Raw genomic sequence first — 27,126 nt, 5'->3', positions numbered from 1 at the left:
CACACAGATTAATAGTGCCAACTTAATTCTTCACTATAAATTCTAATTATAAATAACTAACAAGATTACATTTGCATCTTCCAAATTATTTGTTTTAATACTGGTATTACTCTACAGATAGTTATGGCAGGAGGGGAGGGGAAAAATAAATTGCAGTTTCCATCACACTATCACCGAATACTGATCTTTGATCACTTTAAATTCAAAGAATCAAAATACATTTATTAACAAATCTTTATTAATCTTCCAAGACCCATAAATAAACTCTGCTGTCCAGTTCATTTACTTTGCTCACATTCAGTTTCTAATTCATAACATGGCCCCAATTTCTTTCCAAACCCAAGATTACCTTGGTGCAGGTGGACAGCATCGAGGCTTTGCAATTTTAGCTGACCCAAATTAAGAAATTGGCTGAAGAGCAAATAAGCCAATATGGAAAAGAGTAAACAGTCGAGGCCCGAAACATTGACTGTTAACTCTTTTCCATGGATGTTGCCTGGCCTGCTGAGTTCTTCTAGCACTTTGTGTGCTGTTTTGGATTTCCAGCATCTGCAGATTTTCTTGTGTTTGAAATAAGCCAGTAGCTAAAACCAACAAGGTTCCCAGAGACTTTCAGGCAGAAAGCCAGATGTCATACTTTGGGTTCCTTTCTGGGAATATCATTCCACTATTCCATAATACTGAATCTTCAGAATGCTTCTCCTGCCCAAATATACATCATAAACTTAGAAACAAACCTTATTTTCGTATTTACAATATAAGACAATCTATTAAAAAAAACTTACAGCCAATAGACTCTGATTTATTTCTGCTCCTTCTAATTTAGTATGCTTGTCGGAATCTCTGGCATCAGCGGCCCGCTCGCTACCAGCAAGATCAATGAAGGAAATTCTGGATAAAGAATTATCATCATCAGACATTGGAGTAATATTTGTAAACCTGACTTTGATTTCTGGTTTAAAAAGATTAAAATTTCCTAAAAACCCTTCAAGTTTGTTCTTGAGGTATGGACAGCCACATTTCTCTTCTCCTAATTTCTTGCTCCCCCCCGCCCCCAATCTCAGTCCGACCAACTCAAAATAACAACTGTCCATTTCCCTCTACAGATGGTGCCTGACCTGCTGAGTTCCTCCAGCATTTTGGGTTTTGTTTTTCTCCATTTTCTAGGATTGCAATTCCTAGCTCTCTATCAGAAATACACATTTGTGTGTATGTGTGAATGAATGAAAATATGGTGCCCAAAGTCCATTTACCCTAAGGACAGGTTTTAAAACAAATGAGTTACAAATTTTCATGTTTCTTTAAAATAAATGTTTCCAAATCATAAATTGCAGGATTTGTTGAATTTGATTATACAACTGTGTGATTTGAAGTCTATTCTTCTGGGTAAAAGACCAAACAAACTACATTATTGTACCAATAGTAAATCTTTGCTTTATACTATCGCTAATTTCCAACTCAAACACATTTACTCAGTTCACAATGGAGTCCTCTTGTTATTCTAATAGCATTCACATGACTACCGTCCAGTGGCATTGACCTCATCAATAATAAAGTTCTTTGAGTGGCTTGTTATGGATTGCATTAAATCTCATCTCCTTGCTGCATTAGCCCCTTTCCAATTTATGTATCACTCAAATCAGTCTACTGATGATGCTATAGCCTCTGCCCTCCACTCTGTCCTGTTCCACCTGGAATATTGTGCCTTATATGCCGGGATGCTTTTTTCTGACTTTAGCATTTAATACAATCATCTCTCAGAAGCGAATGGATATACAGTCCTTGTTAAGTCACATTACATCTTCCTGTACATGAATCCTGGACTTTTTGACAGAAAGGCCACTGTAAGTCGGTGTTGGCAGAAACATCTCTAGCTCCATCACTCTGAGCACTGTCACTCCCCAGGGTTGCGTGCTCAGCCTGAAGCTGTTCATGCTGCTGACACAGGACAGATTCAGTTCAAACTGAATCGTCAAGTTCGCTGACACAACAGTGGTGATGAAACGGCATACAGAGAGGAAGTAGAGTGGCTGATAGAATGGTGCAAGCACAATACCTCGAACCTCAACGTGGACAAGACCAAAGAGATGATTGTGGACTTTAGGAAGGTGCAGGCTGACCGCTCCTCAATGCATATACATGGCTCCTCCATGGAGAGAGTTAGGAGCACCAAGTCTCCAGGAGTGCACATAATGGATTATCTCACCTGGTTCCTCATCACTTCTTTGGTCAAGAAAGCACAGCAGTGTCTCCACTTCCTGAGGAGATTGAGGAAAGTGAGACTCCCCATGCGCCACCCCCACTCCCCAAATTTTAACCAATTTTTACAGGAGCACCATGAAGAATGTCTTGACCAGCTGTAGTATTGTCTGGTACAATAATTGGAAGGGAGATAAGCACAAGTTCCTACAAAGGATTGTGAAGACTACTGAGAAGATCACCGGGGTCTCTCTTCCACCCATTAGAGATATTTATCAGGAGTGCTGCATTCTCAGGGCCCATAGCATTGTTAGTGACCCCTCCCACCCGTCCAACTATCTCTTTGACCCTGCACCATCAAGCAGGAGGTACTGTAGAATTAAGACAAGAACTTTTAGGACGGTAAACAGCTTCTTGCCCCAGGCCACAAGTCTTCTGAACTCCCTGCCACTACCCAGTCTCGTTGAATAAAGGCCAGTAGCGATAACCTGTTCACTTTTTAACTTGTATAGTAAGGTGCATATATGATTTGCCAATTTATTTGTGGTAATATTACTTTACGTGTTATATGTGTGAGTTATATGTACTTTGTTGTGTAACTTGGTCCAGAGGAACATTGTTTCGCTTGGCAGCATACGTGTACACAACTGAATGGCAATAAACTTGAACCTGATGATGTCAAACCTCCACTGCCTTGTGGCTATACCTACTTATGGGGAAAGTTTCAGGAGTAAACCGTCAGGAGCAATCTGGAGCTGAGATCTCTAAGGCAGTCCAATGTCAAGTTCAATGCTGCCAACTCTTGCAAAGCCGCTGGTCCCAAACTGTATCAGTCTGTGCCTTTGGATTCATCAGCTGCGTGGAGGGAGAGATGGAGTCTCCTACATAGGCAACTGCTTGCTCTCTATATTTTACCATCCTGGCTTGTGTACAACAGCAAGGACACAACATCCCAGCAGAGGGCCTCACCTGATCCTCACAGCAAAATCATTATTAAAAGAAACAAATTATTTGTTTACTAGAGTTAAAATACAAAACCAATGTGCTTATTATAGTTTATAATGTACACTTTTTAAAAATTATTATGAATGTATTAAGAATTACTTTACCTTCCAACAACTGTTTCAGCTGGATCCTTAAGCTGGATTTGAATAACAGCATGTGAACGTGAGGAATCTGTATTTATCCCTGAGGCACCTGTACTCCTTGCTTTACTGCCCCAAGAAATCACCTGAAAAGGAAATCAAAAAGGCTGAAGTCATCAAGAAACTTACTTTCTGTTAATAATCAGACCAAAAATTTGCAGGAATATATAAATACTATCTTTTTGGTTAATATATTTGGGTAAATATTTAGCATTGGCCTTGGCCAAACAGTTTAATAGCCTTACAAATTAAAAGTTATTTAGATTTATTTACTTCATTTATTTATTGATTGAGATACAGATCAGAACAGGACCTTCCGGACCTTCAAGACAGTTTGCAATGACCAATTAAACTACCGACTGGACACCTTTGGACTGCAGGAGGAAATTGATGTACCCAGGGGAAGTCCACGCAGTTACGGGGAGAACATACAGACTCCTTACAGATAATGGCAGGAATTGAATCTGGGCTGCTGATACTGTAAAGTGTTCTGCTAACCACTATATTAACACTAATTTATAAATATATAAAATATGATTAGGAATCATGGATTAAGATTGAGAAAAGAAAAATCTGAATTCCACAAAGGAAGATGAGGCTTTAAAAAGGGAAAGTAGAATACAAGTTCAAGTTCAATCATCATTCAACCATTCACATGTAACAGCTAAACAAAACAGCATTCCTCCAGGGCCAAAGTGCCGAAACACAGTATATACAGTCACTCATAGCACATATAGTTAAGATTGCACATACAGTCACAAAAATACATAATATTAGCCCAAATCTTTTGTGAGATGGTCTGAAGATTGGCATGGGATGATATTTTCAAGCCATGCTTCTGCAAGAACAAGTATGCAGCAATTCGTTAATGCAGCTGCAAACACAATTCATCTGGTCTTTTATTGAGCAAACACTGGAGCAACGCCATTGGGAGAGGTCAGCCCACAACCCAGCACAGACTCCTGCACGCCTCTGCTCTCTCCCACACCACCCCTGGTTTCTCCCTCCTCCGGTGACATGTAGCACGAATGCCTAGTCTGTGCACCAACCAAGGTCACACTGCCTTCAGACTCAGCAATCGCCCAATACAAAAGTAGATTAGCAAGTAACATAAAAAACAAACATTAAGAATTTCTATAACTATGTAGAAACAAAAAGTTAGTATGGGTCCCTAGACAGAAATGGGAAAAATCTTAGAATGTATCAGAAATGCAGAGAAATTAACCAAATATTTTGTGTCCTTCTTAAAGGACAAAGAGTAATTGCAATAGTGGAGAACTGCATATCTATTGTAGGTAAAGTCAAATTAACTTACCAGTAGGACAATATAGTTCAACCTGGAAAATTGTGAAGGGATTCACTTTGGAAGGTTGAATTTGATAGCAGAAAACAGGGTTAAAGGCAAGATACTTAGAAGTCTGGAGGAATAGAGCTACTTTGGGGACATCCACAGATTCCTGAAAATTGCCACTCAAATTAATAGGACTGTTAGGAAGGTGTATAGTCCATTGGCTTGGCCTTCATGAGTTGAGGGATTAAATTCAAGAGCTGATAGGTAATGTTGCAGCTCTATAAAACCCTGGTTAGATGACATTTGGAATATTGTGTTCAGTTCTGATCACCTCAGCTTTAGAGAAGGTGCAGAGGAGATTTACCAGGATGTTGCCTGGATTAGAGAATGTATCTTATAGAACCAAAGAAACATAGAAAATCTACAGCGCAATACAGGCCCTTCGGCCCACACAGTTGTGCCAAACATGCCCCTACCTTGGAAATTACTAGACTTACCTATAGTCCTCTAATTTACTAAGCTCCATATACCTATCCAAAAGCCTCTTAAAAGACCCTATCGTATCCGCCTCCACCACCATTGCTGGCAGCCCATTCCATACACTCACCACTCTCTGCATAAAAATCTTACCTCTGACATCTCCTCTGTACCTACTCCCCAGCACCTTAAACCTGTGTCCTCTCGTGGCAACCATTTCAGCCCTGGGGAAAAAGCCTCTGACTATCCGCACAATCAATGCCTCTCATCATCTTATACACATCTATCAGGTCACCCCTTATCCTCCGTCTCTCCAAGGAGAAAAGGCCGAGTTCATTCAACCTATTCTGATAAGGCATGCTCCCCAATCCAGGCAACATCCTTGTAAATCTCCTCTGCACTCTTTCTATGGCTTCCACATCCTTCCTGTAGTGAGGCAACCACAACTATGAGAATAGGCTAAGAGAACTATGGCTTTTCTCTTAAATGTGTAGGAGTATGAGAGGTGACTTGATAGAGATGTCCAAGATAAGAAGCTTAGAAGGGGCATAATTTTAAGGTGACTGAAAGAAAGTATGGGGTGATGCCATAGGTATAGTTTTCTTTTTAAACTAAGTGTGGTGGATGCATGGAACACACTGCCAGGGGTGATGGTAATAGCAGGTACACTAAGGACATATAAGAGTCTGTTATATAGGCACATGGATGATACAAAAATAGAGGGTTATGTGGGAGGGAAGTGTTAGATTGATCTTAGAATAGATTAAAATGTTGCACAACATCGTGGCCAAAGAGCCTGTATTTAATTTGAACTTTGAAATTCATATCTGGGATGGCAGGCTTTTTAGATAAATGCTCTTCTGGAGCTATATTCTCCCTGAGAATATAAAGACAAAAAGATATAGAAAATGAGAGGCAATTTCACTGAAATGTACAATATTCTTGAGGTTTAAGAGGATATATGCCAAGATATTGTTTCATTTGACAGGGATAACTTGAACAAAGAGGTACAAAATCAAGAGGGGTCAACATTCAAAGTTAAAAGTAAAAGTACATACATATATCACCATATACTTCTGAGATTAGTTTCTTGTGACCATCCACAGTAAATACGAAGAAACACAACTGAATCAATGAAAATTCGCATACAAGACTGACAAACAACCAATATGCAAAAAGACAACAAACTGTACAAATACAAGAAAATATATATTAATAAATAAGAAATAAATATCAAGAACACAAGGTGAAGAGTCCTTGAAAGTGAGTCCACATGCTGTAGGAACAGTTCAGTGTTGGGAGTGAGTGAAGTTATCGCGTCTGGTTCAAGACTTGATGGTTAAGGGATAATAACTGTTTCTGAACCTGGTGGTGTGGGTCCTCAGACTCCTGAACCTCCTTCCTGATAGCAGCAATGAGAAGAGAACATGGTGGGAATCCTTAGTGATGGATGCTACTTTCCTGTGACAGTACTCCTTGTAGACATGTTCAATAGCGGGGAGGGCATTACTGATAAAAGACTGGGCTCCATCCACTACTTTTTGTAAATGTTTCCATTCAATGTCATTGGTGTTTCCATACCAGGCTTTGATGCCACCAGTCAGTCACCATTCAGTACTTGGGATAACAAGACGTTTCTTCACCCAAAGGGCAGTGAACCTTCAGAATTCTCTACACAGTGATGGTGACAGTGATGGCAAACTATTTTTTGTATATTGGAAGCCTGTGTCCAGGGATCTGTACTTGAACACATTTTATTAGACATGACAATATTAGAAGCATCATTATATAGTTTGAGGCATAACAAAATTGAAGGTAGCATAGTTAGTATATTGCTTAGTATGAAGGGTGTCAAGTTTTTTCCCACACAGATGTTTGAGTTGCACTCATCCAAGCAAGTGTACAGTATTCTCCTGACATATGCATTGCAGAGAGGGGAAAGGACAGTGACAGCATTAAGTGCTAATCCAGCCACTGGAGTGTTTTCCCCCTTGTGCTCAGTTTTATAAGGGCTCTTTATATTTGGTCAATCACCTTCTCGATGTAAAGGGCAATCTCAGTCTCACCTCAAGTCCATATTTTGTTCCTACACATTTACACTGAGGTTGTGATGAGGAATGGAACCAAGTTGTTAGAGCAAAAACAAATCCGAAGAGCAAACAGATCTGCTTGGTAGCACTATTAATGCTACCTTCTCTCATCATGACCTCTACTAGCCAGGGCAAGGGTAGCAGGCATATGAGAACATTACCAGGCTCTTTCCAAATCACAGTTTGAAATACAGTGGATTCCGGTTAAGTGGACTATATTGGAATCTGTACATTTTGGCCCAATTAAGCGACTGCCCAATTAGCCAAAGTTTCATGGAAAAAATACAAACTGAGTAACAAATTATGTGTTTTAATGAAATACAGAACAATTTAGAACATTACCAATACTACCACAGTACTACAAAACTGTGCATCAGTTCCTAATAGTTATCAACAAAGGAATTCATTCAGTATACACTGCCATGTTCTTTTGATTTACTGTAAATGAAAATCAGTGGCATCTTGGCAAGGGTCTGAAATTTTTTTAAAGTCAAAATAAAAAACAAAATTATCAAAAAACACCACTTTTCGATTTGGCATCCATCGGACCAAATGAATAACGTAACTCAAGCACACACAACTGGCACTATTTTAAAACTGTTCGCTCCAAGTATAATGTAGTATCTAACGAGTGCAGGAAATGAATGCTTGTTAGAAGCTGTTCAGCAACAATCTTCTGTCCCAATTAAGCAGCATAGGGAATCTAGGCTATTTTCTCGATTAGTTTTTTATTCTTTAAGAGTTATCCCAAATAAGTGGCTGCTGCCCAACCAATGGCCAAATTAATCAGAAAATATTGCATGTCACCGTCCGCCACTGAAATTCTCTTCCCGCCAGTACTGTTAGAGTATCTTCACCAGATAGTGGTTCAACAAAGTGGCTTATCACAACTTCAAAATAAAACAAATGAATAAATAAAATTCACTGGGTTGCACTTGACTAGCTTTGGTTTTTATGATTAGGATATACCCAAATAAATTTTCACATTGTTTACTAGTCTCCAGTGTTGTAGCTGGGCTGGGACTGCTGGACTTGAGGGACAGCTAATTCTTGGGCTCACATTTTCAGTGCCACTACTGGGGTATTATGTGGCCTCATGATCTTTATTGTGTCCCAGTGCTCTTGGATACTTCTTGATATAACTTTGAATAAGTCAACAGCAGAAGACTGGCTTTCATCTCAATGGTGGGGGTATCAAAAGGAAGCAGAGATAGGATCTTTCCACTTAGCAATCTTGGTTGAGAGTGGTTGCAAATGTTTTAACACTGGCAATCACCTGTTGGGCTTTCTCACTGTGAAACCCATCCAGCTTATTGGTGGTATCACACAACAAGTTGGCAATGATCATGGAGCTGTCCACCATTATTCATGAGTACATGTCTCAAGACAGCAGAACTTTGATCTATTTATCATGCCAGCACCTAGCACTGTCTTTTGCATGCTGATTTTTGCAGTTTAAGATGCAGGTAATCCCTAGTTTGGCAGCTGCTAGCACACAGTTTTGCATTCTTCTTTAAAACAGGAATGATCTCTGGCTTGCCAAAGTTCACTGTTCAAAGAAAACTTATTATCAATGTACATATACAGTACCTTACCTGAGATTCATTTCTTTGTGGGCAATTACAGGAAAAAAATTATAGAATTTACATAAAACTATACATAAAGACTGATGAACAACCACTGTGCAAAAGACAACGAAGTGTGCAAATGAAAAATAATACAGAGAACACTTGTAAAGAGTCCTTGAAACTGAGTCTATAGGTCATAGAATCAGTTCAGAATAGTGGTGATTGAACATATCCATGCCAGTTCAGGAGCCTGATGGTTGTAGGGTAATAACTATTCCTAAACCTGGTGATGTGGTATCTAAGGCTTCTCTGCTTCCTGGTAGTAGCGAGAAGAGGGCATGGCCTGTCACAGTATGGGGAGGGATATGCTATGCCTTAGGGTTAAACTGTGTGTGTATGTTCCAGTTGTTGTTGATAACTCATAGTACCTTCTGGTTAATCAGTTTTGCACTGGCAAATCTGTTCTAGATTTTCAATAGCACTTCTTGGTGGGGGAGCATTTTGGTGAGAGTGACTACAACTCCCTTAGCTTCAGCATAGCTATGGAAAGGGATAAAATCAGACAAAATGGTAAAGTGCTTAAATGGGGAAGGGCTAACTTTGAAGGGATGAGGCAGGAACTAGCGAGAGTAAATTGGAAACAGATGTTCAAAGGGGAAAACACAGAAGTAATGTGGGAGAAGTTTAGGGACCACTTGAGCTGGGTTCAGGATAGGTTTGTCCCACTGAGGCAAGGAAAAAATGGTAGGAAAAGGGAACCGTGGCTGACGAAACATGTGAGGCAACTCGTCAAGAGGAAAAAAGAAGCATATGTTAGATATAAGAAGCAGGAAGTAGGAGGGGCTTATGAGAAATATAGGGTAGCCAGGAAGGGGCTAAAGAAAGGACTTAGGAGAGCTCAAAGGGGGCATGAGAAGGCTTTGGCATGTAGGATTAAGGAGAACCCTAAGGCGTTCTATGCATATGTGAAGAATAGGAGGATGATGAGAACGAAGGTGGGACCGTTAAAGGATAAAGAGGGCAACATGTGCCTGGAGGCGGAGGAGGTTGGGGAGGTCCTAAATGAATATTTTGCTTCGGTTTTCACAAGTGAAAAGGATCTTGATCAAGATGAGGTCGAAGTAGAGCAGGCCTGTATGCTGGACAGTGTGGAGATTAAGGAAGGAGAAGTGCTGGATCTTCTTAAAAACATTAAGATTGATAAATCCCTAGGGCTGGATATGATACACCCCAGGTTTTTGTGGGAACTGAGAGAAGAGATCGCAGGAGCATTAGCTATGATCTTTGAATCCTCTTTGGCTGCAGGGGAAGTGCCGGAGGACTGGAGAATGGCAAATGTAGTTCCCTTGTTTAAAAAAGGTAATAGGGAGAAACCTGAGAACCACACACTGGTGAGTCTTACATCGGTGGTATGCAAACTACTGGAAAGGATTCTTAAGGATAGGATCTATGAGCATTTGGAGAAGTACAGTCTACTCATGGATAGTCAACATGGCTTTGTGAAGGGAAGATCGTGCCTCACGAGCCTGATTGAGTTTTTTGAAGAGGTAACAAAAGAAATTGATGAGGGTAGGGCAGTGGATGTGGTCTACATGGACTTCAGCAAAGCATTTGACAAGGTCCCTCATGAGAGACTCATCCGGAAAGTCATGAGGCATGGGATCAGTGGAACCTTGGCTGTTTGGATAAAAAATTGGCTTAAAGGAAGAAAGCAGAGGGTAGTAGTGGAAGGAAAGTATTCTGCCTGGAGGTCGGTGACTAGTGGAGTGCTGCAAGGATCTGTCCTGGGACCCTGCTCTTTGTGATTTTTATAAATGACTTGGATGTAGAGGCGGAAGGATGGGTGAGTAAGTTTGCGGATGACACGAAGATTGGAGGAGTTGTGGATGGAGCTGTAGGTGGCCGAAGGTTACAAGAGGATATAGACAGGCTGCAGAGTTGGGCAGAAAAATGGCAGATGGAGTTCAATCTGGACAAGTGTGAGGCGATGCATTTTGGAAGGACAAACCAGAAGACTGAGTACAGGATTAATGGTCAGTTACTTACGAGTGTAGATGAACAAAGGGACCTTGGGGTTCAAATCCATACATCCCTCAAGGTCACTGAACAGGTTGATAGGGTGGTTAAGAAGGCTTATGGGATGCTAGGCTTCATTAACAGGGGGATTGAGTTCAAGAGTAGAGAGGTCATGTTGCAACTCTACAAATCTCTGGTGAGACCGCACTTAAGAGTATTGTGTTCAATTCTGGTCACCTCATTATAGGGAGGATGGGGAAGCTATGGAGAGGGTGCAGAGGAGATTTACCAGGATGTTACCTGGTTTGGAGAGCAAGTCATATGAAGCAAGGTTAGCAGAACTGGGACTTTTCTCTTTGGAGTGTAGAAGAATGAGAGGGGACTTGATAGAGGTCTACAAGATTATGAGAGGCATAGATAGGGTGGATAGTCAGTACCTGTTTCCCAGGGCACCAATAGCAAACACCAGAGGGCATATGTACAAAATTAAGGGAGGGAAGTTTAGGGGAGACATCAGGGGTAAGTTGTTTTTTTTATATACACAGAGGGTTGTGAGTGTCTGGAATGACTTGCCAGCGATGGTGGTGGAGGCTAAAACATTGGGGGTATTTAAGAGCCTTTTGGACTGGCACATGGATGAAAGAAAAATGGAGGATTATGGGGTAGTGTGGGCTTAGTACTTTTTTTTAAGGATTATATGGGTCGGCACAATATGGAGGGCTGAAGGGCCTGTACTGTGCTGTAGTGTTCTACGGTTCTGGCTTACTTTTCTACATTACAACAGTGACTACACTTCAAAAGGTAATTTGTTAGATTCAAAGTCCTTCAAAATTGTGAAAGGTGCTACATAAAATTAAAGGCTTTACCTTTGAAATATAGATTTGTTAACTTTCCACTTGTGTAGCACATGATATTAAATAAAGTTTGGGAGGCAGGAGTAAAACATTGTAAAAATGGTGCCAAACCACCGTTTGCAAATTCCTAAAAGATAATTCCAAATAAAGAAGCTAATTAAATATGGTTAATACTTTATTGATTTTAAACTTACCTCTAATAAAGATTTAACTCCTTCTACACAAATTTCATGTAGCCCCACAATTTGAACTACATGGTTGCCATCTTCTCTAGCAAACAGTCTAGAAATAAAAATACAAAAGGGCATGAATACATATCCTCCCCACTGATGATCAGCACTGGCACACCTCAGGGGTGTGTGCTTAGCCCACTGCTCTACTCTCTCTATACCCATGACTATGTGGCTAGGCATAGCTCAAGTCCCACCTATAAATTTGCTGACAGTACAACCATTGTTGATAGGATCTCAGGTGGTGACAAGAGGGCATACAGGAGTGAGATATGCCAACTACTGGAGTAGTGCTGCAACAACAACCTGGCATTCAATGTCAGTAAGACGAAAGATCTGACTGTGGACTTCCGGAAGGGTAAGACAAAGGAACACATATCCCAACTCATAGAGGGATCAGAAGTGGACAGAGTGAGCAGTTTCAGGTTACTGGTCATTGAGATCTCTGAGGATCTAACCTGGTCCCAACATATCGATATAGTTATAAATAAGGCAAGACAGCGGCTATACTTCATTAGGAGTTTGAAGCTGATTTGGCATATCAACAAATACACTCAAAAACTTCAATAGATGTACCATGGAGAGCATTCTGACAGGCTACATCACTGTCTGGTATGGGCGGGGAGGGGGGGGGGGGTGCTACGGCACAGGACTGAATGAAGCTGCAGAGGGTTGTAAATCTAGTCAGCTCCATCTTGGGTACTAGCCTACGAAGTACCCAGAACAACTTCAGGGAATGGTGTCACAGAAAGGCAGCATCCATTATTATGGATCTCCAGCACCCAGGGCATGCCCTTTTCTCACTGTTACCATCAGGTAGGAGGTACAGAAGCCTAAAGGAACACACTCAGTGATTAAGGAACAGCTTCATCCCTTCTGCCAGCCAATTCCTAAATGCGCATTAAAACCCATGGACTCTACCTCACTTTTATTTTAATATAGAGTATATCTGTTTTTTGCACTTTTCACATTTTTGCATCTATTCAATATACGTATACTGTAATTTATTTACTTATTTATGTATTATTATTTTTATTTCATTTATTATTTTATTATTATAATTTTTTCTATATTATGTATTGCATGGAACTGTTGCTGCTAAGTTAACAAATTTCACATCACATGCTGGTGATAATAAACCTGATTCAATTCTGATTCTGAGCACACTTAAAACAAAACAGGAGCTGAAGGCAAGGAAAATGAGTGTAATGCTCAGATCAGAACACCCAAGGACAAGACTAGGAATTGAGAACTATTCGAACACTGAAAATACAAAAAGAATCACCAGAGGATGTACAGATTCAAGTATTACGTGCAATAAATAACACTCATATACAGATCCCGAAGGGCACTAGTTCTCATCAGCCTCAAGTGTCTCTTTACTGAAACCTTCTGTTGTCAGTTATGTACCCATTTTTCAAACAAATCTACCTTGTCCACCTTAGCTTTGTGTCACCTTATCAAAAGAACTTCTGAAGGTCAATATATGACACGTCCATTACTTTGTTCTTGGCTTTCGCAACAAGGAAAATGTTAGGTAGCAGGTGATGATGACCTGGAATGCATTGGCTAGAAGTGCAGTAGACGCAGAATCAATTATTGCCTTTAAATGGGAATTTAGTACATTTTTGAAGGTATCTATCTCAAAAGTAGCACAATATTCTGTAATGATTATGTCATTCTCTGGAAGTCCATTGGAAAAATATTAGCCAAAAGAATTCAATTTTTAGTGAAAAATCCATAAAAATACAATTTTGCATTAGATTGAATCAGAAATATTGAAAACAGCAAATATCTTTTTCTAAAGTGGCAATTGTTTTCACTATTGTATCTTCAATAAATATTGCAGATATTTTCATTGTCTTTGAAACCTAACTGCATTTTTGCAACTTTTACCTTTTTCGACCATTAAGCAGATCATACAGTTGGCCACAATATATCTCATAGAAGCTTATCCAGATGAAAAGTGCTCTGCATGGTTCTGATGTCTGAAGATGTATGAAGATGTCCTCAGCAGCAAGTGCATATAACCCTGGATTTCGGTAAGTTCCAATCATTGTATGAGTTTTTCCAGCTCCGGTCTGCCCATATGCAAAACAAGCTGCCTTTCCACTAAGGGGTTAAAATTAACATCAATAGAGAAGAAAAAAATTATATATAAATTTATATTCATTCACGCAAATAGTTTATTTCCCCTTCATCCCCAGTATGAACCATACACTCTCACCATAAGAACACCCAACTTACTTGTGTCAACAACACTCAGAGCCAACTCAGTCTTAAAGATGTTGATGTTCTTTTGTGCTTCTATTGAAGATAATAAATTTACAGAGACATTAAACTGCGACTTGCACTGATGAGTGGAACCAAAAACTGGTATTATCACTTGGTACAATAATAAATTTCCCTCTCAAAATAGAATTTCAGTAACTAGGATTTCTGTGGCTGCAGCAGTTTTAGTAAATTCTTTCCTATAGGGGAAGTAATCAACAATTTTGAAAAATATACTTTTAAAAACAAATTTAACTATTGTTTCACACTGGGTTTGAGCATTATATCAAATTATTGATTTAAGTCCTATCTGTTCAGCTGTTAGCTAAAGCTCAGCACCAGAATGTTATTCAACGCAGTGTCTATTAATTCTCTGATGATATGGCTTCCTTCCATTCTGTAACTGCTCTGTGATCTGCATCAAAATTTACAGTGGTACCAATACTGACTCTCAAGGTCACCATTGGTGTTAGTAAGAATAAGGGAATCAGGTTAGATGTCAAGATGGTGTTTCTCTTGCAGAGTCATAACAACACAAGAAATAGGAATAAGAATAGCTACAAGGCTATTTGAGGTTGTTCTTCCATTCAAAAAGGTCACAAATATTCCCATCTTTCCCACAATATCCATATTCCTGCTTGTTTCCCATGACTTTCAGCTACTGTATTGAGAAAATATGAGTATATTTTGATCTTGAAAGTACTCTATGATTACATTTCCAGGGCTCTCTCCGGTAGAGAATTCCAAAGATTCACAAACCTCAAAATATACAGTATTTCTTAAGTGGACAACTTACTATTCTGAAATTAAACCATCACCATCCTGCCCATTCTAAGTTTTGTATTCTCTCACAATGAGAAACATCTCACATTCTACCCTGTAACATTCCCACAGGATCTTGCATTTCAATAAAATTGTCTTTTTTTTTCTAAGCTCAAAGCTTCGAAATAGTAGGCACAATATCAGGAATATTGCGATTAATAACTCTCTTACATTGAAGCTAATTGCATTCAAAGGAAAATGAAGAACTTTACGTGTTACTCTTGTTTTCTTTCTCTTGTTTGTTGCCTCTCAGATCCTTTGATCACGAGTCAAGAAGGGATTCGATGGTAATCATGGTATTTTGGTGCACCATGAGAAAATAGAGCAGACAAAGGCCAACTCCTCATTACCTCATGCCCAAAGTTTTGCAGATGCTAGTTGCTTAACAATTGATGCAATTCAGTCCATTATCACAAGATAAGGGACAAGATAAGATGAGGGAGCTCATCTGTCCTATCCTAGCTACTCTACATTGGTTTTCTGTATCTTTCAGATGGATTTGAAAATGTTCTTGCTTGTTTTTAAAGCTCTCAATGGTCTGGGACCAGAGTACATCACAGAATTACTTTTGTTTTATAATCCTGCTCGAGCTCTTAGGTCTTCTTCCGCCGGTCTCCTAAATTTAAACAATCTCCTTCAATAGACAATTGACAGGTCAGCTTTTTCGAACTGTGCTCCTAAACTGTAGCATTCAATACCTAAAATTATAAAGGGATGCAGACTCAATTGACACTTTTAAACACTGGCTCAAACTCTATTTAATTAACATTGTTTTAAATAACATTTTTAGTCTTTTATTTTCATGTTTGCACTTCTATCCCATTGTAAAGCATTTTAAAAAGTGCTCTACAATTAAGTTATTACTGTTATTATTATGTTTATTCCCGTATCACAAGCAAGGACCAGAGTTCCCTTTGCCATTTGTTGGCTTCTCCCCAGCTTAGAGGGAAGTTTTTTTTCCAAGCAAGTACTGTATTCTCTGCAATGTTACCTCTTAATCTCTCACCATTTCTATTCTGTACTGCTCTATTTTCCCATTCTCAATACGAAAATACTCTTCCATCCACTGCCATTGTTCTTCTCAACTCTGCTACAATCAACAGACTCATACTGTTCTTTAAACTGTAAGTTGCACATTTACTACAATACACTTACCACTGCTCCCACCAGAACTACAATCCTGGTGCTCGATGTTCATGAATTTTGATTTATCCATTCAAGTGTTTCCACAGCCCTGTCATTAATACCTCATTTCAGCAATCTGCATAAAATTCTCAATACTACAGTGTAATCCAAGCTCCCCAACTATTTTCTACAGTTCTAATACCTGGTATCTTATTTCCCCAGACACCTAGATCTGTTAGCCTCTGTGTTCTTCTCTACCTGCACAAGTCTCCTACTTTTTCAAACCCTCAGACCCACAACCCTTATCTGAACACTGTCATTCTATTTTTGCTGATGTTCCCTATCTACATATAACATGAACCATCTTCCCTCTGCTTCCTGTCAGAACACGTGATTTAATAAACAGAACGACTGAAATACAATAAATGTCTTAAATACAAAATTTCAATAAAAATGCATTCATGATCTCAAGCAAAATAAAATGTACTTATAACTTCATATTAGTATAATAATCTTAACTGAATTATTTAGATTCAGAAAAAAATCTGGCCTGACACATCTGCAAAGAGCAAGGATTTCATGTTCTATATAGTATACATTCTCTGAAGTTAATTTGAACCATTAAACATCAGTATGAAATAGCAGAATGTTTGACCTACTATGAATAATGCCATCATAGATTTCATATAATAGTGATGAAATGAATGTAACATACCCATTGAAAATATGCTGGATGAGTGGATAAGCAGTCTTCAAGTAGACATCATGATTGGTACAAGTCTCCTCAAATACTTCATCAAAATAAAAAACATGCTGCAAAACATGCAGAAAATAAATTTTTAAAAATAAAAATTAAGAATGGTAAATGAATGGTTCTCGAGGATTTCAAATTCAGAATGGTAACTATAAGGGATTAATACTGCTGCAGGTATCTGATAATGAGATCAGATTAATATTAAAATAAGACAAAGAAAATAAGATTTAGGAATAGCTCTTATTCATTTCAAAGTTCTTCTGAATTAAATAAACATTATCCCTTACATCAATGTAAATTACCAAGCATTTTATGGAATTTTTTTTTAGCAAGGACAAAGTGTTCTTCATAACCCCATGGACAGCTAGAATGGGCCAATCCTGTGCTTTAAATCTGATGGGTTCTATCGCTGCAATTTTATGCAGAATAAGCCCACTCATCAACGTTGAAAGAATAAAGCAACTTTCCTTTTATGCTTACTCACTTTTCAAGGATCTGAATATTGCTGGCATGGCTAATATTTATTGTCCATTCCTCATTGCTACTAAGAATGAGAATGGTTTGCCTTCTTGAAGAGCTATTGGCCTTTTTGTGTCGCCACAAAGTTTCTTAATACATGTTTTTGACCTGAAGCATGATGTATTATTTGCCTCACAAGAAGCGGAGCCTGGTCTGAAATATGATCCAGTCTCAGAGTAGAGTATGTTTTTACATACTGTACTCACCAGTTTACAAAGTGATTGTATTCAAAAGAACCTTCAGTCATACCTTTTAGATCCCAAAACCTCAGATGAGGTACTATTAGAGATGCTAAACATTGCAAGTGCAAATGAAGTAGAGAAAAAGAATAAACAGAAGCCAGCTGGGTCAGTCCGCACTGCCACTACTAACCTTGCACAATTAGAGTAACATCCTGTTGAGTACAAGTATCAGATGGAAAGGATTCATATAGATCTAATGTCACAGTTGAAAGCACTTAGTGAAGATGTTGCACAGATCAAAGAGCAACTTCAACAACTCATACCTGTCCATCAAAATAATGTTTTTCAGTTTCAAATAAAAAACAGGAGGCAAGAGCAAATCTTCCTTAGCCACAGGGCCTAGCACAGAGTTACCAACGACCACCAGAGTAGGGTACAAAGAAGTCTGAGCAGTCCATGGGACAAGACATTGTCAGAACTGGACTCCAGAGAGGGCCAAGCTTTGAACAAAAACAGCAGTGGAAAAAGCAAAACCAGTTATTTGAACCAGCTCTGCCTTAATCATACCCAGTTGCACAACAAAATTCTCCCACATTTCAGCAGTATGTAATGGTATCATATGCATTGCCATCTGAGGTTCTGCAGCCATGTCCAGCAGCTCCACAGAATTATTCATATTTACCACAGCAAAATGGAGTTGGACAACAGTATCCAGTCCCAATATGTCTATATGCTGGCCTGCCTCAGTGGCTTTGTTTACCATGAACTAGAAAGTGTTTCTACTATCAGCAGAGAGGGCGTGAGGACCTTTGCACCCACTGTTACAACTGTGGTAGCAGCAATCACTACTTACTGGGATGTAAAGCACACGGAATAAGACAGTCATCCACCAGTGTTTTAGTTGCACAGTGTCAAGTCAATCAACATTCGTCTGTAACTTCCCTAGTGGATAGACAGTGTCTTGTAGAATGTCACTTACAGGGATATTGAAGCGAATGGATATGGCACACACGTTTGCATCATAGATGAGCAGTGGAGAATGAGGCATTTACCTGGAGTTAAACTGAGGGATGTTTTGGAGGCAGTACGCCTGAGGAATTATAGCATGCCATATATAGGATGGGTTGAGGTCACTTTAAGTTACCTGGTGCAAAAGTATTGATTATACCGGTTCTGGATCTGAAAGGCAGACCTCTGTCTCATCCCATCATTGGATTCAATGTGATTGAACAGAGGATAAGGGAAGTGAAGAAAGAATACTTCAACACAGGGAGGGAGAATCTTTGTATGAAACAATGAGAGCTACATTTCCTAGTCTTCAGAGAAGCAAAATCAAGACATTTATCAATAAATAAATGAACGTATAATGATTTTTGTGTTATTTATTTAATTGGGTTCTCTTTATCTAGTTTTAGGATTTACTTGGAGATCTGATCACATTTTAGATCATATTTATGCAGAAATAGAGAAAATTCTACAGGGTTCACAAAGTTCCCAGCACCACTGTATATATCTTACTCTGGGATGTCTCCTCGTCATCAACTGTGATTCTGGTATCAATTGTGGTGTCACCAAAAATTTTAGGGATGACGTTAGAACTACGCTTAGTCACACAGTTGTAGGTAAAGAATGAGTATAGAAGGACACTGAGAACACAACCTTCAACCATACCTTTGTTGTCCTCTCCAATGGTGACTGCTACAGTCTCTGCCTGATACAGGAAGTAGAAGCACAGCCAAATGGTCAGGTTTCCTGGTGTGGGCTCAGGAGGGCTTAGCAGGCACACTTGATGATGGAGTAATAGTGGTCGAGTGTGTTGGGTCCTCTGGAACGAGGTAGTAGGTTAGCAAGGCTTCAAGCTAGCCTGGTTGAAGAGCCTGTGTTGAAGGTGGCACTGGGATATGCCATTTCATGCCTGTTAATTATGGTGCTCAATCCCTCCAACTTTAGCTTGATGTCAGCCTGGGATGGGATGTATCCTGCAACCAAGATAACTGCAGAGAAATCCCTCAGTAAATAGTGCAGATAACATATGACAGCCAGATGTTCCAGGATGGAAAGCAAGACTGAGACACTATGTCTAGGCGCGATGTCAAAATTCGAAGCTCGAAGCAAATTTATTATCAAAGTACATACAGTATATGTCAGCACGTACAACCCTGAGATACATTTTCTTGCAGACATTCACAACAAATATAAAGAAACAAAACAGACAAACAAACAAATAAATATCGAGAACATGAGATGAAGAATCCTTTAAAATGAGTCCATATGTTGTGGGAACAGTTCAGTGTTGAGATAAGTGAAGTTATCCTCTCTGGTTCAATAGCCCGATGGTTGAGAGGTAATTATTGTTCCAGAACCTGATGGTGTGGGTCCTGAAATCCTATACCTTTTTCCTGACGACAGCAGTGAGAAGAAAGCATGGTCTGGATGGTGGGAATCTTTCAAAGCTGATGCTGCTTTCCTGCAACAGTGCTTCATGCAGATGTACTCAATCAAGGGGAGGGCTTTACCCATGATAGATTGGGTTTTATCCACTACTTTTTGTAGGCTTTTCTTCTTAAGGACATTGCTGTTTCCATACCAAGTTTTCAATGACATGTTGAATCTTTGCAAACTTTTAAGAAAGTAGAAGCACTGCTGTGCTTTCTTTGTAATGGCACTTGTGTGCTGGACTCAGGACAGATCCTCTGAAATGATAACACCGAGGAATTTAAAGTTGCTGACCCTCTCCACCTCTGATCCCTGATGAGTAATGGCTCATAGACCTCTGGTTTCCTCCTCTTGTAGTCAATAATCAGCTCCTTGGTCTTGCTGACATTGAGTAGGAGGTTGTTGTTATGGCACCAATCAGGCAGATTTTCAAGCTCCCTCCTAAAAGCTGATTCGTCACCACCTTTGATTCGGCCAGTAATAGTGGTGCCATCAGCAAACCTAAGTATGGCACTGGAGCAGTACTTAGCCTCGCAGTCATAAGTAGAGTAAGTAGAGTGGTGGTTAAGCACACAGCCTTGTGGTGCACTTGTGCTGATGCAGATTGTGGAAGAGGTTTTGTTGCCAATCTGAACTGACTGGGGACTGCAGGGAAGGAAACCTACGATCTAGTTGCAAAAGGAGGTAGCTAGGCCTAGGTCTTGGAGCTAATTGATTATTTTTGAGAGGATGATAGCATTAAATGGTAAGCTATAGATAATGAAGAGCATCCTGGTGTATGTATATTCACTGTGCAGATGTTCCAAGGTTGAGTAAAGAGCCAATGAAATTACATCTGCTGTTGATGTGATGGTCGGCAAACTGGAGTGGATATGTTACACTGCCAACCTAACAAATTTATCAAGAAGCAAACGCTGCAGTACCCAATGCTGGTATCCAATCTGGGCAGTGGAGATGGTGAAACCCTTGGGCTGGAATCCTGCGTCCAAACAGCAGCATGTCTCTGAAACAGAGTACACAGCAGCCTCTCATGTCTCTCTAATACAACAGTCCTGCCCTGAGGACACTTACATTGTTTTCTAATGAGTGCATAGGAGGAGGAATGAGTAGTGGTATCAAACTTCAACACTTCAGTCTTAAATGAAGTCCTCCCAGCACCCACATTTTCTGGCACAATGGAAGGTCTTCCTGACACTTCCAGGTGGTGAACTCGCCTTCTGGGTGGACTGTTCTGACAAGTTTGGCTACCATTCTTAAGATCGCTAATGCATTTATATAACTTGAAACATTTATTGTTACTGCAGACATTGTGACTGCAAAGTTCAGCTTTAAAAAGGTAGGAATGGTAATATTTTATTGCTCCCTTGGCAGCTGGCAACAAAATGTCCCATTCTGTATCACCATCACATGCACTGATTTTTGGCAAGACTGCTAATCCATTTGAAGCCTCTCTGAAAGTCCTAATGAAGGAAATAAGCACAAGATGCAACCATTTTTCTCAAAAACAAATAGTGATAACATCCGCAAGTCCAGGACAAAGCAGATCTGAACCACTATCAATTCCAGTTTGAATTAGGAAGTGTTCAGATGTTCCTATCCAGAGCAACACAAAACAAAATGCTGGAGAATTCAGCAAGTCAGGTAGCACCTACGGAGGGGAATAGACATTTTGGGCTGAGACCCTTCAAAGATGTTCACAAGAACTGCATAGTTGAGTAAAAAACTTTTCTATAATTTTCTCAAGAGTACTTTACAACAGTGTCTTCAGTCTTGGAACTTCTTTAGCCTTCAAACAAAAACACTTACTATAGGTAATTTCCTTTCCATTCCAAAGACATTCCCCACTTTACACCAAACACATAATTTCTCACAAACTACAAAACACGAGCACCAGTTTTCACAAATTGCTGGAGGAACTCAGCAAGTCAGGCAGCATCAATGGAAATGAATAAACTATCAACGTTTCAGGCCATGACCCTTCATCAGGATGACAGGTCCCCAAACTTAGAAGATGAAGGATCTCGGCCCAAATGTCAAATGCTCATTTATTTCCATAGATGCTGCCTGACCTGCTAACTTCCTCTAGCATTTTGTGTGCATTGCTCTTGCTTTCTAGCATCTGCAGAATCTCTTGTGTTTATCACTAGTTTTCACTACATCTTCAGTAATTCACATCACACATGGTTTCCTTTGTTGATTACGGCTCCTACTTCACCTTGCTCCTTCATGCCACACAGGTTATCTCTGCACCAATTTATCCAATACAGTAATATTTGTTTAACATGCTACTGAGCCATCTATGTAGTAGCCAATTTATAATGATTGCTTGAAAAGTTAATGTCATGATCAAGGCATTAATAGTATTTAACAAGTTTTATTTTGACAGAACCATTAGTCTGTGCAATATGAAATATATTCATATGTTGTCCCATAACAAAATTATTTCTCCTTGAATAGTGGTAACCATGTAACAAGAAGGAAACCAAAACATCAAAGTGACATCAGCACCTTTTTCAATGGAGACCTTAGGGAGAAAACTCCCTTTGAAAAAGGTTGCCGTGGTCAAAGAGATATTTAATAGAGACAAGTGAGAAATGTACAGTAGATATAGAAATATATGAATATTTATAAATTGATGGCCTGTTTCCATGCTGTAATTGTTATATGGTTATATATTTGATCAAATGAAAGCATAGATATATGTTACCAACAGTAATATCAACAGAAAAGCATTGCCTTATCATCCAACCCTATTATTTACTGCATTCTAAACAGCATTATCCATAATAATGCCAATCAACATTTGCTTTTAACTAACTAGAATTAATAATGCTTCAATTTAGCAGAACAAAAGGAATCTACTGTAAACTCAGCTGAAAATCCAGAGTAGCACATACAAAATGCTGGAGGAACTCAGCAGCTCAGGCAGCATCTATGGAAATAAATAGTTAATGTTTCAGGCCGAGACCCTTCATCAGGACTGGAAAAGAGGAGGGATGAAACCACCCTGATGAAGGGTCTCGGCCCAAAGCATCAGCTGCTTATTCCCCTCTATAACTGCTGCCTGACCTGCTGAGTTACTCAAGCCTTTTGTAGGGATTTACTATATATGTAGTGATCAGCATTTGTAGTTGAAAAAAGATGAACAGAAATAAAAATAAAATTACTTGTTGGAGATAATGTGTCAAATCAACTGCTTCCTTTTTTTCACAAACAAGAATAGATTTTTCTCCTTCAACTTTTGCAATATCAATTTCACCACGTCGTATTTCTCGTACTCTAAGAGGTCGCTTTCTTACGCACACATGGATTTTTTCCAGCTCAGTCCAAGTCTGTTCTTTCACATGGTTGGTATGCCTAGGATTAAGAATATGAAGAAAACAACAATGTTAATAGAAAATCCATGACAACAGTGACTATAGTTTGTTATCAATATTATAAAACAAGTCATAAAAGACAACCTGCTGTTCTGAAATATAAAACTCAGCTAATTAGACAGTGTTAATTGAGAGAGAAAAATAAACCAAATGCTTCAACTTGATGAATTGAGTTGTCTTCAGAAAGATTGATGAGAAGTTTTGATATGCAATGTTACTCTGGGTTCTTTTCCCCATAGATACAAGTTTACCTCCAGAGCATTTCTAATATTTTCTTTCCAAATTCCCTTAAGAATTATGGGCTATACACTACCAGCACTCCCAGGCAAGAAAGAACAGTGAGTAATTGCACTCACATTTCAAGAACAAATTAAAACGACATTCCAATGAGCACTTGTCACTTTTTCAGTACATAGAATTTTATAGCTTTGTGGTTATATCAGAGCCGTTTATCAGTTAAAAAAAGTAGTTCATATTGAACACGGTGATGTTTACTTAAAGAAGTCCCCAACGTGAAACATGCATTATTTGGTCTGACATCAGTGACCACAATGGGAGAACGGAAATTCTACCCTACTCAGGCTCAAGAGTGCATCTGGATCCCAAACGATTTCCTGCTTGCTCTGCTGCTTGCTAAGCAGAGTTCTCACTTTTAATTAAAATATTCAAAAGGAGACAAACTAATTTCTACAGATTAAAATGTAAACTCACCCCCAAATGAGCTGAAAGCAATAACTGCAGGTGAAATAATAAACAAGAAATTCATCATTTCAGATTTCAGCATATTCCCCACAAATGGAAAACAAAAGATACAATACCTTGATAGTTAAACAGAGAGATCAAAGTAAAACATACAAGTGAAAGCTTATCACCATATAGTCACTGTCTCCAACCTTCATCTTCCTTCTCACACCTCAATTCATCTGTTTCTTATTCATTCTCCCCACTCGCCTGTTTCCATCTATTATCCACATCAGGCAGGAGCTGTAGGAGCCTTTGGTCCCACACCAGTAGGTGGATGCCTCAGAACTAACCATTGAAGCAGTGCTGGCTCAAGGAGAACCTGGAGAAGAGTGATCTGTCCTTTACATGAGCTGAGAACTCCTCCCACGGGAAACCAGGTATTCCACCATATTCATGTGTAATCTTACGTTAACTTTGTTGGGAATAACAGATGGTACAGTATATCCTAGTGCCTATAAAAGGAACTCATCACCCCTCAGTATGGGAGAGAGATCGGGGCTACCAAGAGTTCACACTGGACAATAAGTACAGAGCTATTATTGTGATTTCTTGTAGAAATCTTTTTTGTAAATATTGGCATTTTTTCACTATTTTCACAAATCTTTGATGCAACTAATAAACATCCTTGTATGAAAGTGTAAGTGACTCCAGCCATTTTCTCTTTGGGAAAGTTAAATGACATAACCCACATCTTTAACCCTACCAGCTTCCGGATAGTTATTATCCTAAAACCAGCAGCCTCCTTCACTCACTACAACTCTGAACCAATTACATGCCCTACAGACTCACTTGCAAGGACTCTACAACTCATGTTCTCAATATTTATCTGCACAATCTTTTTCATATTTATTTGTCAATCTTGATTTAGAGCCATAGAACATTACAGCACAGAAACAGTCCTTTGGCCCTTCTTGGCTGTGCCGAACCATTTTTCTGCCAAGTCCCACTGACCTGCCCTGGACCATATCCCTCCATACACCTCTCATCCATGTACCTGTTCAAGTTTTTCTTAAATGTTAAAACTGAGCCTGCATTTACCGCTTCATCTGGCAGCTCATTCCACACTCCCACCACTCTCTGTGTGAAGAAGCCCCCCACTTAATGTTCCCTTTAAACTTTTCCCTCTTCACTCTTAACCCATGACCTCTGGTTTTTTTCTCCCCTATCCTCAGTGGAAAAAGCCTGCTTGCATTCACTCATCTATACCCATCATAATTTTATATACCTCTATCGAGTCTCCCCTCATTCTTCTATGCTCCAGGGAATAAAGTCCTAACCTATTCAACCTTTCTCTATAACTCAGTTTCTCAAGTCCTGGCAACATCCTTGTAAATCTTCTCTGCATTCTTTCAACCTTATTAATATCCTTCCTGTAATTCGGTGACCAAAACTGCAGACAATATTCCAAATTCGGCCTCACCAATGTCTTTATACAACCTCACCATAACATTTCAACTCTTATACTCAATACTTTGATTTATAAAGGCCAATGTACCAAAAGCTCTCTTTAGTACCCTATCTACCTGTGACGCCACTTTTAGGGAATTCTGTATCTGTATTCCTAGATCCCTCTGTTCTACTGCACTCCTCAGTGCCCTATCATTTACCTTGTATGTTCTACATTTATGCACAGTTTTTCATAAATTCTATTGTATTTCCTTATTTTTCTGTAAATTCCTGCAAGAAAATGAGTATCACGGTAATATGGTAACATAAACATACTTTGATAAAACTTGACTTTGACATGCTATTATCTCCCAACTCCAATCTCCCTCCCTGGCAGAATCTGCCCACCATCTTTCACCCCTTCTCAGTCCACCTCAGGTTCCTGCCACACCACACCCAATTCTTTATACTGGACATCTCCCTCCTTCACTCTCAATCTTGATAGAAGGCTTCATCCCAAAGTGTGAACATTTCCTCCACCTCCCCCAAAACACTCTGCTCAACCTGCCAAGTTCCTACAATAGATTGCTTGTTGAGCCAGATCCCCGTATCTGGAGTCTTTTGTGTCTACAGTCTAAAGGCTGATTTCATATGCATTCCAGGAACTCATCTTCTACATTGTTAGTATTAATTGATTTGCCTAATCTACATGTAGATAAAAATCCATGACAGTCCATAATATCATATTACTGGGCATTTTTTCCCTCTCCGCACCTTGTGGCACATCAGGCAGCAACGTAGTCTTTTCTTTAGCATTTGTCTGATTTTTTTTTTACAAGGCTGAGTTGCTCGTTGGACACTCAACCTAGCCTGGATGGAAAGCTTGCAAGGACCTGGCCAGATTCAAACCTGGAACCGCTCGCCTTGAAGTCCAGTGCTAAATGCACTACACCACCACGCAGCCAATCTCTGGGTATATGTATCTCTAAATTCTACTTTAGCACTGTATCCTTCATCACAACTAATTCAGGATTCAAAATTGTTTCATGTAATTTCCAGTACACAAGTGTAAGGAGAACAAAATATTTGTTAATCCAGATCTGATGCAGCACAAAAAAAAATTTAAAAAACACTTTGTACACAGATTGATTGCAAAAGCGTAAAGTGACGTTAGACACAGGAGTGTCTGTACATAAGGTGACTGACAGGAAATGTTAAAGTAGTGGTGGTTGGGGGTGTGGAGGGGTGGGTTAGTGGGTGCAAGTTTTAATCAGCCTTACTGTTAGGGGAAAGAAACTGTTTTTGAGTCTGGTGGTCTTGGAGTTGATCCTATGTCGCCTCCTCCCTGATGGGACAAACAGTCCATGAGCAGGTGGGTAGGATCCTTCGTGATGTTGCTGGCCCTTTTCCAGCACCTTTCCATATATACACATGTCCTTGATGGTGCAACTTCCATCAATATTTTCTGCCTCCTGCTGCTGCTCAGCTCCAGCCAATTATATCATATTCTATCATTACCTGCCATGCCAACATCTTTACTAAGTACTCCACTAACGATATTCTTTAATAAAAGGCAACATCCCATTTCTTTTTTGCTTGCAATTCCCAATTCAAATACAGCAGGTTCAGTAGACAAGACA

General features: G+C 39.4%; 1 protein-coding gene across 1 annotated transcript in view; it reads right to left on the bottom strand.

The window, feature by feature from the left end:
- The window catches only part of LOC140737672 (kinesin-like protein KIF24), a 78,219-nt gene that overhangs the window by 37,342 nt on the left and 13,751 nt on the right, over positions 1-27,126 (bottom strand). Inside the window, exons 3-8 of the mRNA XM_073064201.1 lie at positions 23,147-23,336; positions 16,804-16,901; positions 13,767-13,982; positions 11,835-11,922; positions 3,309-3,430; positions 786-891 (exon numbers count right to left, since the gene is read on the bottom strand). Coding sequence (XP_072920302.1) covers positions 786-891; positions 3,309-3,430; positions 11,835-11,922; positions 13,767-13,982; positions 16,804-16,901; positions 23,147-23,336 — 820 coding nt within the window. The remainder of the gene's footprint in view (positions 1-785; positions 892-3,308; positions 3,431-11,834; positions 11,923-13,766; positions 13,983-16,803; positions 16,902-23,146; positions 23,337-27,126) is intronic.

This window comes from Hemitrygon akajei, chromosome 13 (assembly GCF_048418815.1).
Source record: "Hemitrygon akajei chromosome 13, sHemAka1.3, whole genome shotgun sequence".
Classification (NCBI taxonomy): domain Eukaryota; kingdom Metazoa; phylum Chordata; class Chondrichthyes; order Myliobatiformes; family Dasyatidae; genus Hemitrygon; species Hemitrygon akajei.
The sequence above is the reverse complement of the archived record's forward strand: the minus strand, read 5'-3'. Positions and strand labels throughout refer to the sequence as shown.